This window comes from Vitis vinifera, chromosome 17 (genome assembly GCF_030704535.1).
Source record: "Vitis vinifera cultivar Pinot Noir 40024 chromosome 17, ASM3070453v1".
Taxonomy (NCBI): Eukaryota; Viridiplantae; Streptophyta; class Magnoliopsida; order Vitales; family Vitaceae; genus Vitis; species Vitis vinifera.
The window spans coordinates 7,798,739-7,819,892 of NC_081821.1; the positions used below are offsets into that span (position 1 = coordinate 7,798,739).

Here is a 21,154-nt window from a genome sequence, read left to right on the forward strand (position 1 = left end):
ATTCAAGAAGACATTATGAACATCTAGTTGCTTTAAGACCCATCCTCTGTTGAGTGCTAAAGTCAGAACAATTTGTATAGTGGTAGGTTTGGCAATAAGCTAAATGTCTCGAAATAGTCAAGTTTATAGGTTTGATAAAAGCCCTTTGCAACAAGATGAGCTTTGTACTTTTCAATGGAAACATCAGGACAATATTTTAACTGATAAACCCACTTCGAGCCAATTATATTCACACCAGGAGGTGAGGAGACCAAAGCCTATGTATTATTCTTTAAAAGAGCATGAAACTCATAATGCATAGCATCTTGCCATGAAGAAATATTGGCAGCTTCTTTGTAAGAAGATGGTATAGTGGTAGTAGAAGAATGAGCCAAAAATAGCTTAGGTTTAGAATGACCAGTTTTTGAACAAGTAAGCATAGGATGATGATTGCTAGGAGAGGGATGTAATGGAGTTGGAACAATTGGTAACTCAGGAGGGTTATCAATTGAAGAAGGAATTGTTGAAACTGATGGGGGATTTGGAGATAAATGAGGTGCAACAGACGTAGCACAAGGAAAAGCATCAAATGGAAAAATTAAGGGTAAGGTTGAATGTACAGGAGTGAATTGAGAATGAGATGATGAGGATGAGGCAAAAAAGAAATCAAATTCATGGAATATGACATGATGAGAGATGTATATCCTACTAGTGTTGATATCAAGACAAATAAAACCTTTGTGTTTGAAACTTAAGTCGAGAAAAGAACAATGAGTGGAATGCATTTATAGTTTATGAGAGTTAAAGGAAAGCAAAATAAACCAAAGACACAAATAGTGGGGTAATTTGGCAATCAATGATATAAATGTTCAAAATGAGATTTGTGAAGCTAAGAGAGATGTGGGCAAATAATTGATGAGATACACAAAAAATTGAAAAGCATAAGGTTAGTACTTAAGAGGCATAAAAGCATGAGCAAGAAGGCTTAGGCCAACCTTAACCATATGTCTATTTTTACATTCACCTCTTCCATTTTGTACAGCATTTGAATGATAGGAGAGATGATGAAGAATACCCAAGTGAGACAAGAGAGTAGAGATAAGACGATATTCTCCTCCCCAATCAGATTGAAAAGTGAGAATTTTAGTGTTGAACTGAGTTTCAACTATTGTTTTGAATTGAAGAAAGTATTTGGTAGTCTCATATTTTGAATTTAAAAAATACATCCAAGAAATGCGAGTGCAATCATCAATGACAAGTAGAAAATATTCAACTCCATTAACCGAGTTAACAGGTGAAAGTCCCCAAAGATTCGAGTGTACTAATTCAAATGGTTTTATTACATGAGAAGTCGATTGAAGAAAAGAAAGTCTATGACTCTTAGCCAATTGATATGAGACACACAAATCACAAGAATGTACTATAGGTAAAGAAGAAGCACTAAGTACTTTATTTACAATAGGCAAAGCAAGGTAACCTAACCTATTGTGCCACAACAATGAATTATTAATGGGAAGAGAAGTTACATTGGAAGAAAAGTAAGATACTCTGGAGTTGGTAGTACTACTCTAGAGACTTTTTTGTGGAAACTGGTAAAGATCATGATTAGTTAGTCCTTGGAGAAGAACCTTCTTTGAAGACAGGTCCTTCACCACAAAAATGATGGATGAAACTCAAGGAAAACATTATTATCAGCATAGAATTTTTGAATACTAATTAAATTGATGGAAAACAAGGAAAATGAAGAACATTGTGAAAGTGAAAAGAACAAGAATTAGATTGTAAAGAAGTTGAGCCAATATTTAGAATGGGAAGTTCTTTACCATTTCCAATAGCAACCTTGTCTGGACCCACAAATGGATTAGAGTTCTGCAGATTCATAGGTTTAGGGGTTAGATGATGAGTAGCTCCAAAATCCATGTACCACACAACGTCACCAAGTATAGATAGAGTTGTGAAGTTAGTGAAGTAGTAGGATTGGACTGAGTAGCTTGGTAATTATGATCAAATCGATGATAACAATTCAGTGCAGTATGACCGAATTTGCCACACACCTAACATTATTGTTCATGGAAATACTGTTAGAATTTTGGACATTAGGCCTTAACATAGTTTTGCCACTAGAATGTCCCGTTTGATTGGAGAAATTTTTATTAGGGCCTCTGTCGCCTTGACCTTGTCCAAAATTACCAGAATTGTTTATTGAACCTTGATTAGTGTATTATGGGCGACTAGAATTGCCATGAGAGTTGTTTTGATATGACTTCTAATTTTTATTTTTTTTGTTAAAATTGTTCTAGACATTTGCCATATTTGTCTGAATGAAAGAGATCTCTTCTGTTGATATTTGATGTTCCAAGAGACTTTCATAAGCCAACATGAGACTATTGATATCATCAAGATTGGGTGCATCTGTGCGAGAAGTGATAGATATAACAAATGAATTGTATTCATAACCCAAACCTCCAAGAATATGTAGAATATGATCTTGTTCGGTAACATATTCTTCAATTGCAGAGAGATTATCAACAATCTTCTTGATTTTGAACAAATATTTCAACATTAATTGTCTACCTTTCTTTGCAGTTTGAAGTTGCAATCTCATTGCATAATTCTAGCCTTTGATACAGTTGAGAAGTTTCGTTCAAGTGCAATCCATATTTCATGAGTTGCATATATCCCAACAATTTGAGACATTACACTTTTTGTGAGAGAATAGTATATCCAAGTCATAAGCAAGCTATTCTAATGCCTCCAAAGAGTAAATTCTGGATTTGTTGTACTACAATCTTCAAGCATCATGAAAGGACATGGATGAAGGTCGTCAATAAGGAATTCAAGGTCGTTTGTGATGATGACATTCAACAGTTGTGTTTTCCACAAAAGATAGTTCATTCAATCCAATCTCACGATTAGGGCTTGATTCAGTGATGGAAGTGACAGAGATTGATATTGAGAGTTTGATGATAATGCTCCAATTATGGTTGAGGATGAAGTTGTTGATGTCATTGTTGGCGATGTGAGATTTTCAACAATAGGTATTTTTGAATTTCTTTTAGGAATTGTGTTCAATTACAAGTAGTTCTTTTTGGTCTTATAATATATATAAGAGTTGTCATGTTTCACCTATTATAAAGCTTGTCTCTACCCACTTTCCTAACCTAACTTACTCAAGTGGTTATAAAAAAAAATGCATAAAAGGTACAACTGTATTCTAACAAAATCATACTACTTTTTTGGGATTCATTAAGCCACCAACACTCTTCGATAACCCTCCCCGTAAAGTTCCATCTTCAATATCTCATGCTCCTTTTCATCTTTAATTTAATGATTGGTACTCTCCAAATTTCTTCTTGGAACAATCAAATACTTACTTGTCAAAATAGCATTTATTATGAGGTGGAAATAATAAAATGGTAAGTCAAATCTCATTTCAATCTCTTCTTCTATCTTGACATGAAGAATGCTTCCATCATCCCAAAATGAGCCTAATGGAACCTAGACCCACTTCTACTTTACATACATCATACTCACATAATCATATCATTTGATTAACACGACAAAAATACAGTAATTTTCATATAATTTTTATACATAATTTATACAGTTAAATATACTCTGTCCCTCCATTTTTAAGGCTTTTCATATTTGGTCCTCTTATAATTAAAATTTAATAATTTGATATCCAAAGTTGTTAAACAGTGTCACAACCTTTAAACCCTATTAACAATTATTATAATCTCACATTTAAACCCGATTAATGACTATTATAATCTCACATTTTAGGTCCCATACAAAACATGGTGTGACATAGAGTTTGTTTTTTAAAGTAATTTTTTGTTTTTTAAAAAAAAAATAATTTATAACGTTGTTTCATTATTATTATCATTTGGAAACGATTTAATGAAAAAAAGAACGGTTTTAGAAAACTTATTTTTAAAATTTTCTAATGTTTTTCTTATATTTTTTGGAAACAGTTTAATAAAAAAAATAATCAGTAAAAGTTGTTTTCATATTTTTTAAAATAAAAGAAAAATAAAAAAGAAAGAAAATTAAAAAAATCGTAAAAAGAAAATAAAATAACATGAACTCTTTCTTCTTTTATATTTTTTAATCACTCATACCTAAAATATTCAAATGTGAGCTTTTTGGATTAATCATGTTTTTATATTTAAATTTTCTCAACATCTATACAAATATATTAAATTAAATATTAAACTAATGCTTTAATTGAACTAATCAAACAATTATCTCTAAGTAAATAAATTGAATAAAATTAAAATAGTGAACTAGACATATAATTTAAATTAATTAATAATAAAGTATATACAATTAATTTAAATTAAATTAAATATAAATGTAATATTAAAATTAAACTAATTAAATAATTTAAACTAATGAATTTTAATAATTTATAGTAATTTAGTAACATTCCTCAATAGATGAAGGATGGTAATGAGGTAGGTTTATCCAAGTACATATCATATTCCATCCCTAATAGGTTAGATTTGGGATAAAAATAAACGGCTTAGGGTGGTGTGGACCCCGTATTTCGGCTCAATGCGTTTCCCATTCGATGGCGAGCTCGATTTTCATTTTATTTGATGAAATTGATTTTATTCATTGTTTGAAAAATGACTTGGAGTCACCACTTATTTTTGTTTTATTTTAAAAGGGTAAACAAAATAAGAAAGAAAAACCTTAAGTGTGACTCCTTACTTTGGAAAAGGTGGTCTGTGAAAAATCGGTTCGGGTTCGGGGATCAGGTTACTTATCAGGAAGGTACGGTAAAAACCGTAGCACCCTTCTAAGTCCCTAAAAACAGGTCTCTACTAATAAAATGAAGCAATCATAACAGTAGACGAGTAGATCAATGAGTACCCATAATAAATCATGCACACGTGAGAATCAAAATATACTTGGACAATTATCAGAGTGAAAGTAGGTGCGTACCTGGGTGACGAGCCACTATGTGCTATCAAGAAAAAGGTTAGTGCATAATGAAGAAATAATAGCATGCATGTCGGAGAACAGGATAAATAAATCATGTATGATAACCAAGTCAATCAATCAAATCAATCAATAGATCATAAGATCATGTATGTGGGGCCCCCACCAAAGCCCTATTAATCTTTGCATGAATTATTTTCATAAATTCCATTAATTAGAATCACAAAGTTAAATTCGTGCTCATTGAAATCAAGAGGAACATGAGATTGTTCGAAAAATGGAATTAAAACTATTTAAGAGAAATTTAGATTTTTGAAATTTATTTGAAAATTTGGAATTTCGAAGATCACTAGAAAATTGGAGTTTTAGAGTTTATTTGAAGATCAAACTCTTAGAGGTTGAATGTGAGAATGTGAATTTTTAGAAAATTGAATTTGAAAGAGGTTGGAATTTTGAAAACGATTTGAGGGTTCGGGATTTTAAAGAAAGATTAAGTTGCAAAAATTGAGACTTTGAGAGTTGAATTTGGAAAGAGATTAAAACCGTAAGTTAATTGAGAAGTAGAAATTATGAAAGTTGATTTATGAAAATTGGAAATCTCGAAAATCATTTAAAGACAGACTTTTTAGAAATGAACAAATAAAATGGTAATAAAAATAATGATGATAACAAATGAGTGACTGGGTAAATATGGTAATCGGAACATTAGAAACTGAAAATTAAGTTCGGAGATAGGACACTTGGAATTTTAGATAGCTAAATTTAGAAATCAGAACTTTGAAGAATTAGACTTTAATGATTGAGATTTTTAAGAGAAATAAATGGGTAAATATGGAACAATGTTATTAATTAATCGAAACGATATTTGGACGGATGAATAGTGAATAGTGAGATTTGTGTGATTGAAGATTAAATTGAAACTCAGGTTCCGACAAAAATGATGTTTGAACGAGTGAAAGTGAATAGTGGGATTTTGAAAATTAAGTTTGAAAGTCAGATCTTTGAATAATTGAACTTTAATTATTGGAATTTTTAGAAGAAAGAAATAAGTAAACGTGGAATTTATAATAATGATAACAAAAATGACGTTTAAATGAATAAAAGTGAATGGTGGAATTTTTTAGTCTAAAGGTTAAATTTGGAAATCCGGTTTTGAAGAATTGAATTTTAACGATTGAAATGAATAAATAAATAAATATGGAATAACGATGCTAATTAAAAAATAATAATGTTTAAACAAATAAAAAGAATGAATAGTGGAATTTTTCTAATTGAAACTTAATTTAGGGCATTGGATTTTTTAAGGATTAGACTTTGAATAAATAGGTAGGTATAGGATTATAATACTAATGAACAAAAATAATATTTAGGCGAATAAAGATGAATAGTAGAATTTTTGGGATTGAGAATTTAATTCAGAAATTGGATTTTTGGAGAATTAGACCTTATATAAATAAATAGGTATGTAACAAGAATCCTAATTAACAAAAATGACATTTAGACGAATACTAGAATTTTTGGGAGTGAAAATTGAATTAAGACACGGGGTTTTCAGAAGATTGGACTTTGAATAGATATGGAATAATGATTCTAATTGATGAGGATAAAATTTAGACAAATTGTAGAATTTTTAGGATTGAAAAAAAATGAATTAAGACAAGAAATTTTTGAAGAACTAGGTTTTAAATAAATAGATGAATATGAGATAATAATCCTGATTGATAAAAATAAGATTTAAACGAATTACTGAAAAACTAAATTAAGACAAGGGATTTCCAAAGGATTAGACTTTGAATAACTAAATAAATGCGGGATGATGATTCGATTTATGAAAATAAGATTTAAACGAATTATTGAAAAATTAAGTTAAGGCGTTGGATTTTAAATTAATAAATAAATATTGGATACCAACTCTAATGGATGATAATGAGATTTGAACTAATCATTGAAAAATTAAATTAAGACATAATTTCCTTGAAAGATTAGAGGTATAGGGATTTTATTTTAAATTGAGGCAACCAAGTGGGCTAGCTTAACATGGACTTGGGCCAGGAGGGTGGCTAGTTTGAGGAGCCATGAGGCCCCCCCATCAACAAGCTTGGGCTGGGCTCCAACTTAAGCCTAAGGCACCATCACTATCAAAGCTTGGGCCCGGGCTCTAACTTAAGCCGAAGTTCAAGGCCAACATCGGCAAGCCCAAGGCACCCATTCTTAACATCAACTTGGGCCAGATGCTTTAACTTAAGCCCAAATCAATTCTCATCATGGGCAAGCCCAGGGCATCATCTTAACATCAACTTGGGCTGGGTGCTTTAACTTAAGCCCAAATCAATTCTCATAATGGGCAAGCCCAAGGCATCATCTCCTTCAACTTGCCCCTCCGCCTGGATAACCTCTTCAGAGGGAGGCTCCCAACGCCGGCGGCACCATGGAGAGAGGAGCAGCGGCGGCAGTTCCTTGGCTGGAGCCGTTGATGGCGGCTGGTGAGGGGCAGGGGCCTCGTTGACGCCGTGTATGCAGCAAAAAAATGAGGGATGGGGAAGATGGGTGAGGGTGGCGGCCATGCATGGAATGTGGGGTTAAAGCAGAGCTTCATTGCTCTCCAAACAGACCAAAAAAAAACGAGAGAGATAGTAGCATCTAAACCATAACTATGAACCATGAAACAAAACACATGCTCGGATGATATTTACTCGAAACTATTAAGAGAAAAATAAGAAGATCATGTACATCAAATGAGTCCAAGAGCCATGGTAAATATCATACCTCTCCCTTCTCCTCATTTCTTCTGTTTTTTTTTCCAGCAAAAATCCCATTGCCCCCTCCTTGCCCTCAGCTTCTCCAAGAACTCCTCAGCCTGAAGGTACTTAAACTTAAGAAAAGCTTGAAGATTATTAAGAGATGGTTGAATAATCTACTTTGAACTTGTGAAGACAATTAAACTTAAAGAAAGCTTGAAGATTATCGGGAGATAATTGAATAATCTTCTTTGAACATAAAAAGGCACTTAAAGAAAGTTTTAAGATTACCAATGGATAATTGAATAATCTTTTTTGAACTTATGAAAGCACTTAAAAGAAAGATCGAAGATTATTGGGAGATAGTTGAATGATGTTGTAAAACTTTCATATCCTTTTTCTTTCTCTTTTAAAATTCAATAAAAAAATTTATTTGAATTTAAAAAATTCAATCATTTGCCATTACCCACCCACCATGCATCTGAGTCATGAAGTAAACAAAAAGATATGTGGAAGACATTGTTTGACTTAGATCATTAAATTAATTTATCAAATACCCTCTAAATTGGTCTTTCTTATCTTGTATGGTATATATAGTAAACATTTTTCAAATCAAAATTAAAAGTGCTTTTGATAACATTTTTATTTGACTTATTTTTTAAAAAATTATATGTAAAAATATTTCTTCAAAAAACACTATAAGTGATTTTTCAACATTAGATATGTTTCTTTTTTTAAAAAAAAAAAAAATTGTAGAACAAACTCCAAGTATCAACTATCATTTAATATTCAACATTTTTTTATTTCATATCAACTCTTTGGAATTTTTTTAAAAACTTTTCTAAGGCCTTTTAAAACAAATTTCTAAATTACTTTTGAAAAAAAAAAAAAAACCTTAAACAATGCCTCAACAAGGGAATAATATAACAAAATAAGATACGTACAAATTGTATTAGAAGATGATTCACAACAATTTTTAAATCCAAACTTTAAAGTTTAAAACACCAATAAGAAAATTTAATCTCCAAATATTCTATATTATTAATACATTTCTTAATTAATTTATTTATTATTCTATTTATTTCCTTACAAATACTAAGACATTAAATAAGATTTAGTCTGACCAACAAACACATCAACCTCAAACCGATTTTAAGTTGAATTGGAAGATTATAATGAAATCATGTAGTAAAATGTTGAGACGGAGACTGAGGAAATTGAGTGAAATGAGGGCTTTGAAGAGCCACTTGCAGCAGCTCATCTTCATCCCCAGAATCACGAAAAGTCTCCAAGTTGGCCATGGCCTTTAGCACGGCCGATACGCATAGCCCTTTCCTCCATTCTTCCAAGTGTGGGAACCCAACATTGTCTCCATATTTATCACAGTACTGCAATCAAAAGCAACATTTACATACACTGTTTCGAGGGGAAAATTTGAGGAACAAGTAAACATACTGAAATAATTCACTTTGGGTGCGTTCCCATGTAGCTGAATAACCAGAGAATATTTCATCCCATGGGTAATAACTGTATGTTTACCTCAAAATCGGCAAGCTCATGAGTGTAACGCTTTGGGATGCCAGCAATCTCTCTTGATCGATAGAAGTCTTCAATGGAGTGCATCATGTCATGGAATGAGGGTAGTGTTTTTTTCCCAGACAGCAGCTGAGCTATCCATATTGCTTGCGATTCAAAGAAAGGGAACGCTATGATCTACATCACAGAACCAACCTTCAAAGACCAAAACAATATCATAGCTAGTAAGAACCAGTCCTTAAAATCTGTCTCCTGTTTTTTACCTTGCGAGGAATGCCGACAAAAGATAGAGAAGGAGCTAGCAATGGAGGGAAGGTGTGCTCATACAATGGTCCTACTCTGTTATCATCCACTACTACTATTCCTTTGGTGTCCAGAAATGGGAAGGAATATGAATATCTACACAGTACTCAATCCATGTGAAATTACTACTAGTAATAATGTATATGATTAGATCCATGCAAATTAATATGCAATGAAGGTCTATAATTTTATATCAAAGTGTATGATTGTTTGCAATTACCCAGTGCAGTATATGATGGTGTCTGCCATGACCCAAGAGCCATCTACAAATACTACTCGTCCATCTTCATGAAGGGATTCAATCTGCAATTCATAACATTTTTAATCGTGCCAATCAAACAAAGTGTCATGGCCCGGAATATTTCGAAACGATTTTCAAAAAGTGTTTTTCGAATAAACACTCGTGTTTTTCAAAAAATATTGATTTTTTAAAATTTTAAAAGTGTTTGTTTTGAATGAAACTTATCGAGAAAAGGAAAATAAATAAAAATAATGAGAATTTTATGAAAAATAATAATAATAATCACGTGGAACAGGAACATGCAGTGAACCTTTCAAAAGAAGAATTCAATTTAAAAATATTTAATTCAACCTTTAAGAAAAAGTTAAACATGACAATGAATTTATCTTTTAAAATGATATGTTAATATTTTTATATCGAATCCATCTTTTAAAAACACGTAAAATTTCATTTTATTTTTTTAAATATAACCCTTTAATGTTAATATAATGAATTATTTTTATACTAAATTTGTTTTTTTTTTTTAAACTCGGGTTAGACTTGGATTTAAGTTAATAAAACATGAGATCGTTTTAAAGGTTCCTAGAAAATCTGATCATAGTTTTTAAAAATAAATTTGGGAGAAGGAAATATTATAAATTTTTAAAAAAAAAGAAAAGAAAAAAAAGACAAATAATAAAAAGCCTGTTGAGAAATGGGGTACCTGCAAATGAAGGTGCAAGTTGTGATGCTTGGAGATGAATTTAGAGAGACCTTCAGAAAGATCAAGAGATTTGAAACTCAGATGTATTTCTTTTGCCACTTCCACAAGCCCTATGGATACGTCCTCTCCACTATGTGAGTTTCCAACTATCACCACCACCTGCATGCAATGAGAGATTTACATCTATTAACCTAAGCACCATACAATTAATCAATTTAAATCAAATTTATGTTATGTAGATTCATAAAAAAATAAATAAATAAATAACGGCTTATACCATACAAATTTGATCTTAATATTATTATATTAATATAAATAAGTATATTAAATTCAAATCATATACCTCATGGCGAAATGGCTCAGGAACCCTGTACATGTGACTGTGCATTTGCTTTCGTTTCCATACATCCATTCCTTGACAGCAAAAGACAAACAAAATGGTCAACAAAACTGGTCCCAAGAAAAAAAACTGCCCCGTGATACCTCTTCTTCAAGAGTCAGCTTCTTGACAGGATTCGAGCCAGAAAGAAATTATCCTGTTGGGAGTGAGAGAGGATTTGCATACCTTTAATGGAAGGCAATCTAGGCTTAGAATAGTGGCCGGTTGCCACCACCACCGCGTCGAACACCTCCTCCGACACCTTTTCAGACTCCATGTCTCTGCTTTCCACAACCCACTTCAAATCTCTGCCAACTTGATCAGAATCCAGCATCCCCACATACTCTACCCTTGTCTTGAACCTCATCATCTCCCTGAGCCCAAACCATTCACAAAAGTCCTGCAGGTACAAGAGAAGCTCCCTGTGCCCTGGAAATCTCCTCATGTCCCTACCTTTCTTTACAACAAATGGAAAATCACTGAACCCCATTATTTCTCTAGGAGAGAACAGCCTCAGAGAGTCATAGACGCTGCTATGGACCTTCAAAAATGTACTCTTCCCTAAAGCATCCTCACCCTCCACTTTGGGTTCATACAGCCACTGCCCTCCAATATCATGGTTTTGCTCCATCACCACCACACTGTGACCCTCTTTTCTTAGCTCCCTCGCGGCCACCAGCCCTGACGGTCCAGCGCCGATCACGCATACATGCTTGGATTGAATTCTCTCCGAAACCATACTGGTAGCCATTGATGGAATATCGTCGGTGAATGCCATCTGAATGAATCACGACAATATATGGACATCCCAGTTCTCTTGCAGTCTCTTTCAACGTGCCAAAACCGACCGTCCGTCCACAACAATTCACCCGCTCTGATTGGATATAAGACTTATTAATTTTCTCATTCTGTCTGAATTTTTAATTAATTTACATGCGATCAAATCTCATTCGAATCTCTTCTTTTAACCTGACTTGAAATGTCTAGTCAGATCAAATCCCACAATCGGCCAATTCTACTTAATTTTTTCCACTCAAAAAGCAAACAGGTGCCACATGTTTTTAGGCAGGAAGATGTTTAATAACCAATATTTAATTGCAAAAATACCCTTCTTTCATTATGAAACTCAAATCCACATGTTTTCTTCCAAACTCAACACTACGTGGCAGCAAGTGGCACAATAATTGTACATTTGCTGCCTCATCACAGGCAGGTAGGCAGCACAGATGGCCGATGACGTGGACTCCATTTTAAAATGAATAATAGCAATTTAAATTAATATTTTATTTCAAATAAATAACCAATAAAATTTAATTTAGTTAATATGTTAATCAGTCAAGCTTTTTATCTCAAACGTATATTTAGTACTTAATTATAAACACAAAATTTTGAAATGTTTTGACTTAATTTGTAATTAATTTGAGTGGTTTTTTCATTTTAAATTATTCTTATAAATTAAAAAGTTTATTAAAGAATTTAAATTATTAATTATGCATCACTTAATTTATAATTTTTTTACTTACACAAAAAATCTAAAAATCATAGTTGTTAAAGAGAAATAGTAAAGTCATAATTCATAATATATCAGTTTTAGTCTTTTTTTTTTTTTTTTCTTTTGTTATGATGAAATATGTTTTCTGAATTCTATACATGATCTATTGATTTTAGATTTATTTCTCTAGCGAGAAATTTATAAAATATAATCATGTGTAGAAAGAAATAATAGAATAATTAGTAACCAATTTTTATCAATAAATTTTTGGTATTAATGTATTCACCTTTTGAGTTTAAAATTATTTTTAAAAATTACTAAACTCATTAATGAATCAAACACATAAAATTTTGTTTAATTTTGAGTTTATTTGTCTAGTGAAAAAAATTGAAAAATTACAATTCTACGTAGAAGGGAAGTAATAAAGTTGTTCTAAACCAATTTTTTTTCTATAAAATATTTAGCATTAATTGAATCATTATTTGAGTTTTAAAGTTATTAGACTTGTTTGTGAATCAACCTCACTAAATCTTGTTTGTTTGAAGTTTATTTGCCTAATAAAAAAATTGTAAAAATATGATATGCATAAAAAATAAACTAACCAAGTCATTTAATATAAATTTTGGTTTATGGTTTTCTAATATTGTCGACTTCTATGAGTTTCAAGCACTAATTAAATCAATTTTTGAGTTTTAAATTATTTTTAAAAAATAAATAAATTTTATGTATCAAATATAGTTTTATTTAGATTTTTTTTCTATTAAAAAAAATAGAAAAACACAAGTAATTTAAAGAAAATCATATCTAAAGATTTTCGATATTAGTATCATTTCATGGAAAGAGAAGAAAAATGATATCATATTTAATTTTATTTGCTTTTTATGGTTTTTTTTTATTTCTCCATGTTTGTAAAAAAATAGTGAAAAATAATTTTTACTTATTCTCTAAAAACTATTATCCATTTTACTTTTTTTATAAAAAACAAATATAGAGAACAACGATCATACATTATTATGAAATTTAGAAAACAATTTTATATTTTTAAATGAGAAAACTGTTTTTTAATAACACAATCAAACAAACTCTTATATTTGTTAACTTCCTAAGGTTATGTTTGGTTTCCGAAAAGTATTAAGAAAAGAAAAAAAATGCTAAAGAAAATGGTTTTCTCATGTTTGGTTTCACCACAAATTTTTTTAAAGAAAATTAAATATAATTAAAATTAATTAGAAATTTATATATTTTAAAATTATTTAATCTTTATATAATAGATGAAACTAAGTGAAATGAGTTTGAAGAAATATATAAAAATAATTTATTGATTTTGAATCTTTTTTTTATTTTCCTTTATTTTTTTCTTTTCTTCCATTTTTTCTCTCTATTTTTTTTCCTCACATTTTCCCTCGAATTTTCCGAGAACCAAACATAGCCTAAAAGTTTATTAATTTAACTTTAAATTGGAATAATATCTTTGCTAATTTTTCTTAAGTCAAGCTTAAAATCAATCACACCAAGTATCATCTTCCTTGAACACATTTGTTTTTAATTGCATTATAAAAATAACCACAACTAATTGAATTTTAATCTATGAAATTCAAGCTTGATTTCATCATTTTTTTTCTAATTAAATCAGGTAATTAATCTTCATTTGTAGCACATATAAAATGTCATAAGTTTGTATCTTAATCTCATCCTTTGTATCTTAAACTTATTCCTTGTATCTTAATCTCATTTAAATAGACCTTCATATCATATATTTGTACAATCATTCAACAACCCAAATTTTACGACCCTTTCATTGGTCCAAATTTGATATTCAATAGGCATCGGTCCGACATCTTAGATTTTTTATATATATATATAATTAAATCGCTTCATAATCAACATATAGTTTTAAACCACGTTTATTTACTTTTGTTGCATAAACCTTTTTAAAAGACATGTAAAATGAACCTGACTTTCCATACATAAAACATCCAACCATGACAAGGATTTTAATTCAATTGGAAGATGGAAATCTAATCATTTGTCATTTATCTTTACAACTAAAGTATGTTTGACCAAGCAATATTGCAGAAAAAGCCAAAAATCATGTACCAACCTTACTTTTCTTGCCTAATCACAAAATTAAATTCCAACTTGATTACAAAAGCTGCATCATAAATCAACTTTTCATATATAACACATACCAAACATGAAAAAGTGGTCTCACTTTTCTTCAATAATGCATAAAAATTAAATCTAAAAAAGAAAAAAGGGGTCTGAACCTTGCAAGCTAAGGCTATTATTTATTAGTTTTTGTTTTCATTATCATTTTGGAAGTACTTTTTATTTTTTTGGCTATTTATTGAAAGTAATTTTGGAAAGCCAAAAAAAAAAAAAAAGTACTTCCCTAATGCTAAATAAACAATGCCTCACCAAGCAAATGAAATCATGTAGTCAAATGTTGAGATGGATCAAGTAGATCGAGGGAATTGAGTGAAATGAGGGCTTTGAAGAGCCACTTGCAGCAGCTCGACGTCGTCCCAAGCATCCCTGTAACCCTCCAAGTCCACCTCGGCCTTTACTATGGCCGATATGCATAGCTCTTTCCTCCATTCTTCCAAGTGCGGGAACCCAACATTATCTCCATATTTATCACAGTACTGCAATCAAAGAAGAAGAAGAAGAAGAAGAAGAAGAAGAAGCGGTGTTGTTAAACCAAGTACCAGATCATAGAGCTAGGCTTCAGTTGGTTAAAAATTATATGCAACGTTTACATATGTTTATGCAATGGGCAAAGCTTATTTTTACCTCAAAATTGGCAAGATCGTGAGTATTGTGTTTTGGGACGCCAGCAATCTCTCTGGAGTGATAGAAGTCTTTAATGGATTGCATCATGTCATGGAATGATGGTAATGTTCTTTTCCCAGACAGTAGCTGAGCTATCCATATTGCTTGTGATTCAAAGAAAGGGAACCCTATGAGCTGCATCACATATAATAAACATTGGTCTTTTTGATATTCATCAATAGGGAATATTCTAAAAAAATATAATGGGGATTTTTTTTTTTACCTTTCTGGGAATGCCCACAAAAGATAGAGAGGGTGCGAGGGATGGAGGGAAGGTGTGCTCATACAATGGGCCTACTCTGTCATCATCCACTCCTACTATTCCTTTGGTGTCAAGAAATGGGAAGGCATATGAATACCTGCACATGGTTCATTCCACGTTATTATTAGGAAATTTAGGCCTGAATTATTATGAATTTCATTTGCATTACCCGGTGCAGTATATGATGGTGTCTGCCATGACCCAAGACCCATCTACAAATACCACTCGTCCATCTTCATGAAGGGATTCAATCTGCAATTGGATATATATGTTTTTAAGTTGCCATGGCCCAACATACTCAAAATTTTGGTAGGTGGTAAAGGGGTACCTCTAGATGCAGGTGCAAGCTGTCGTGTTTGGAAATGACTTTAGCTAGACCCTCCGAAATTTCAAGAGATTTGGCACTTAAATGGATTTCTTTGGCCACATCCACAAGTTCCATAGAGATGTCTTGTCCACTCAATGAATTTCCAACAACCACCACCACCTGAAAGATGAGAGAGTTACATATACTACAAATTTGGAAAGCAACTTCATCAAACCGTGAAGTGTAGTAGCTATCAGTACAAATCATTCCTACATGAAACATATTGTTATTTTTTCCTGAAAGACCTGATGGTCAAAGTTGAAACAAATTACCCAGACAATGATACTTAGAATAAATGAAAGAGATCTTGATGCAGGTTGATAGTCTTGTTAGATTAGAAAACAGAGTTTCATCCCCTGAAAATCCAAGAAAAGTTTATAAAATGTGTTTTTGCATTAATACCTCTTTGCGGAATGGCTCAGGATCCCTGTAGATGTGGCTATGCATTTGGTTCCTTTTCCAGACATCCATTCCTTGAAAACAAAATAAACAAAAATATTGTTAAGAGAACAGATCTGAAGAAAGAAGGAGAAAAAGAAGGGAAGCCATTGATGCTTCTCCAACAGTGTCTTGACGTACCTTTAATGGAAGGCAACCTAGGCTTGGAGTAGTGGCCCGTTGCCACAACCACTGCGTCAAACACCTCCTCCACCACCTTTTCAGACTCCATGTCCCTGCTTTTCACAACCCACTTCAAATCTCTGCCAACTTGATCAGAATCCAACATCCCCACATACTCTACTCTAGTTTTGAACCTTATCATCTCCCTGAGCCCAAACCATTCACAAAAGTCTTGCAGGTACAAGAGAAGCTCCCTGTGCCCTGGAAATCTCCTCATGTCCCTACCTTTCTTTACAACAAATGGAAAATCACTGAACCCCATGATTTCTCTAGGAGAAAACAGCCTCAGAGAGTCATAGATGCTGCTATGGACCTTTAAAAATGTACTCTTCCCTAAAGCCTCCTCACCCTCCACTTTGGGTTCATACAGCCACTGCCCTCCAATATCATGGTTTTGCTCTATCACCACCACACTGTGGCCCTCTTTTCTTAGCTCCCTGGCCGCCACCAGCCCCGATGGCCCCGCCCCGATCACGCATACGTGCTTAGATTGGTTCCTCTCTGAAACCATATTGGTGGCTTTATTGGTTTTGAGAGAGGATTGTGATGGTAGAATATTGGGTTTGAAGGTGATGGAATGGGTGTGGGCGATGAGCTTTTATAGACGAAGTTGGTATGTATGAATCACGCGAACAGACGGGACTAATAATGTTGCACAGTGATATGAGTGTACCTGTAGGGAGACACACATGACCAAGTCAATAAATGTTTCTCAGGCTTCTCTACTTTCTATTTCCCTTTCTATGGCCATCAAATTTCCCAAAAGTTTTTCAATTTTGATAAATTGAAATTATAACATTCCAAGCTGCCGACAATCCACCAAAATTGGTTTTAACTTTCCTTTGATTTTTATTTGATATACTTGGCATGTGGAATTAATGTAGCACAATAAATGATATGAATCCTGATTATGGTTATTAGGTTTACTAGCTAAAACAATGATGATGTAGGCTTTGCTAATTAAGCATCACCTGCCAAAGCATACCTCTATAAGTCATCACCTGATCGATAAAATCATACTGACAAGACTACATTTCTCATTTGGAATTTAGTAAAAAAAAACTTGCAAACAACTTATAAAAGTCATACCGACAAGACTACATTTCTCATTTGGAATTTAATAAAAAAAAACTTGCAAACAACCTATAAAAGCTTGCAAAAAAGTCAATCTCTACACAAGAATGGTTAGCTCCTTTATGTGGAGAGTAGCTATAAAAATCACAAAAAGGTGATTCAATCTTTAGAAGGGGAGCATCATAGAACTCTACATCTCCAATTGCGGGAGAAAATTTATCTCTATATCAAAAAGTGATGAAATAGAATCTTTCATTTTTTTTTTTTTATGAAGATTTTAAGCATCTCTAGCAATAATAAAAAAAATATGCTTTACCTACACAAAATTTGATGGGACCATAAAAAACATAGTAGTATATGTTCAATTTTTTTGATAGTCAAAGTATTATTCAATTAGCTAAAACACAAGTTTATCATCAATGTTTGGTTCCATTTTGTGCATAAAATTATTAATGAACAAAATATTAGTATTCAAAAAATCGAAATTACTAGTAATCTTACAAATATGATGACCAAAGTGATTGTTTTCGTTTGGTTAATATTTTGTGAATCTTAAGTTTTATTAAGTAATTATTTTTTAAAATAATTCTAAAAAAATAGTTTTATAATATTTTATAAAATAGATATATGTTTAGAAATCTACAATATTTTAAACTTATTTTTCATATTTTTAATTATATTTTTAAAAAATAACTTTTATATGTAATACTATATTTTTAACCATTCTCGATATTTATATAATTATTTTTAAAAATAATTACAAAAAACAAATGAAAACAAGTAAAAGTTATTTTCTAAACATACTTTATTTTCATTAAAACATATTTTCCTAATTTTTTATTTTAAAGAATAAAAAAATATTTTTAAAAATAATTATCAAGTAAATTCTAAATACATTTTATGTATGACATTTGAATTAGAGGAGGTAACTATTAAGTCGCTTATCAAAGAATATTTGAATTATAGAAATCGATAATAAATGGCTATAACCCCATCAAAGTGGAGATTTATTAGTATTAACTTAATTAGTATTTATTATTTTATTAACTATTAGTTTTGTCAATGACCAAGTTGTAAATAAATCAGCATATATGATTGAGTCAAGACACCTCGGGGGCGCATCTCAATGTCTCTAGCAGACGTTGAACGAGAAGCAAAATTACAATCATAGTGCCTTGTCATGCACGTGACATTAGAATAAATACTCAAGACCAAGTTATGACTCATGATAAATATATTAGAAGGAGAAGGAGAAGCAGAGCTGTACATACTGAGCTGTCTAGGCATGACTCATGAGTCCGTTTTGACGTGCATGGCATGGGATCCACAACCGGCTGAATCTCTGGCGGCTCCCACTGAAATTGTGGGCCACTTCATTTCGTAATCTGAGACAGCCTCCATTATCATCTCTCCCTTCTAGGCCCCAGTCCCCACCCACCCCATGACCAAAATTCTCGCCTTTATTAAAACTTACACATATGTTTCAAGAAAACATTGATTAATGAAAGTAACTAGGTTTTAATTAATTGGTATAGGGAATGAGAGATGAAGAAGAAGAAAATATGATGGCATGGAGTCCCCACCTTAGGATGTTTGCCCCTTCTTCAAGGCAAGGGAAACACAGACAATCATGGAACACTGATCATGCCCATTCAATATCATTTTGACGTTAACTGTGGTCGACTGTGCCTACACCCTCCCTTTGCTTGCTTCTCATCTTCATTTACAAGTTGGTTTATTAAATTTTAAAAATAAGCGCTGGTTTGTTTATTTGATCCAAACTTTGCGAAGAAGATTCTTAGTCACCTGGCTAACATTAGAAGGGATAATGAAAGTGTAAGACTTTAAAGTGAAGCATATAGCATGGGAATTGGATAAGAAACCATACAAGTATGATTTGATAAGTTTTCAATCAAAGTGGTTAGGGGTTTGACCAGGGTGTTGAGGGGGGCATTCACAGCTAAGAAAATCGGAGAGAAATGAGTTTCAAACTTTATGGAGTGTGGGTGAGACCAACCATCTGTCTCAAGCTTGCCTACATTCATGATTCACACTCATGAGCTGGGGGGAGGGGTGTTTGTTTGGTAAACAGGAAAGTCACATCTGCCAAACATGATTCAACACCTATTTTCATGCAAAATCTTCTATGGGTGCATATCTGGACACTCCATAATGGGTCAAGCCCCAGGACATTCATGCTTTTTCTTTATTTATTTATTTATTTATTTTGCTTTATTAAAGTCGTGTTGATCGAGATGGAACCTTTAGGGGGGTCTAGCTTATTTGAACAGAAATTGGCATACACGCCTATTTGATAATTTTATGTAAGGTAACGTGAAATCAGTCTTTTGGGCCAAGGAAGAGACAGCCTTTTGTGTGTGTGGAAAGTAATAAAAAGTAAAATAAATTTTTAACAATAACATCTCATTTTAATTATAAAAAAAAAAAAAAAAAAGCATCACATTTCTTATTTTATCTAAAAAAATTAAATTTTTTAGCATATTATACCTCAAAAGAATATTCAATTTTAAGATAATTTTGTGACAACTAAAAGTCCGTTTAACAGCATTTTTAAAAAGTGTTTTTATTATTTTTTGCACTTAAATTTACATGTTAAATGGGTGCTAAAATAGTATAAATACTTTTTTAAAATACCGTTAAACAGATTCTAAATATGCTATAAAATAAGAAAAAAAGTTGTGATAAAAAAAAATAAGAATCAAGTATAAAAAAATAATAATAAAAAAAATGGTACCCAAATACTACAAAAAAAGGAAAAATTCAAATCATCCTCAAAATATATAAAGTAATGAGATTTTTTTTACAATTTATGATTGGGTGTTACCTTTCAATCTAATACCACTAGGTTGTTTTTTTAGCATTATATTAAAATTTTGCTTACTAATGCAATAAAGCAGCCCATATAATAAATTTATTTAACGATTAAATAATTTTAATAAAAAAAATTTCACATGTGAAGTAAGTTCAAGCACTAAGAATGTCAACACAGCCGCTAATATATTAATATATCAATTCTAGGTGGAACCATAGTTGGGATTAATATTCTAATGATTTGAATAATGTTGAAAGTGTAAGTATAACTAAAACATTCATCAAGATTTGATCAAATGATCATTTTGTAATTAGCAATTTCCCTGATAAATTTTTAATACATTCAACTAAGAATGCGTTTGACAGTATTTTTACTTGATATATTTTTAATGAAAATATTTTATCTAAAAATATTTTTCTAATAATCATCTATCAAGTGTTTCTTTAAAAATTACTATAAATAATTTTTCATATTTTTGATAATATTTTTAAAATTTTATTTAATATTTAAGTTTTTTTCAATCATACTTTTCAAGATAAAAATATTCTCTATAATTACTATCAACTTAACTGTTTCTATATAAGTCAATAAATTGTAAAATTAAGATTAGGGTATGGACCAAAACATCGATAATGTTCAACAATCTCATCTATCATTTATTCCAATCCATTTCAATTAAAAATTATAGTTGTAGGCCAAGGAATAAGAATCAAATGATACTATAAAAAATTGTGGGTTTCAACATGCATTAGTGCAAATTTTGGAAGGATGTGCATGGTATATAAAATAAACAAAAATTGAGACAAGTATATCCACCTCCAAATTTTAATGGTAATAGGGCCAT

The 21,154-nt window shown here is 31.6% G+C and overlaps 2 protein-coding genes across 2 annotated transcripts; both read right to left on the bottom strand.

Annotated features, from left to right (window-relative positions):
- Positions 1–8,754: 8,754 nt before the first annotated feature.
- On the bottom strand, positions 8,755–11,667 carry LOC109121443 (flavin-containing monooxygenase FMO GS-OX-like 9). The gene is made up of 7 exons (XM_019226445.2): positions 11,016–11,667; positions 10,794–10,864; positions 10,451–10,609; positions 9,727–9,809; positions 9,467–9,602; positions 9,207–9,380; positions 8,755–9,055 (listed from the first exon to the last, which is right to left on the bottom strand). Exons 1-7 carry the CDS (start codon positions 11,605–11,607, stop codon positions 8,849–8,851), a joined length of 1,422 nt encoding a protein of 473 aa, XP_019081990.1. The 5' UTR covers positions 11,608–11,667; the 3' UTR covers positions 8,755–8,848.
- A 2,807-nt stretch (positions 11,668–14,474) lies between these two features.
- LOC100253651 (flavin-containing monooxygenase FMO GS-OX-like 9) lies at positions 14,475–17,069 on the bottom strand. Its single transcript, XM_002281431.4, has 7 exons — positions 16,362–17,069; positions 16,185–16,255; positions 15,744–15,902; positions 15,585–15,667; positions 15,377–15,512; positions 15,115–15,288; positions 14,475–14,966 (listed from the first exon to the last, which is right to left on the bottom strand). The coding sequence occupies exons 1-7, from the start codon at positions 16,912–16,914 to the stop codon at positions 14,778–14,780; spliced, it is 1,365 nt and encodes a 454-aa protein (XP_002281467.1). The 5' UTR covers positions 16,915–17,069; the 3' UTR covers positions 14,475–14,777.
- Positions 17,070–21,154: the final 4,085 nt, after the last annotated feature.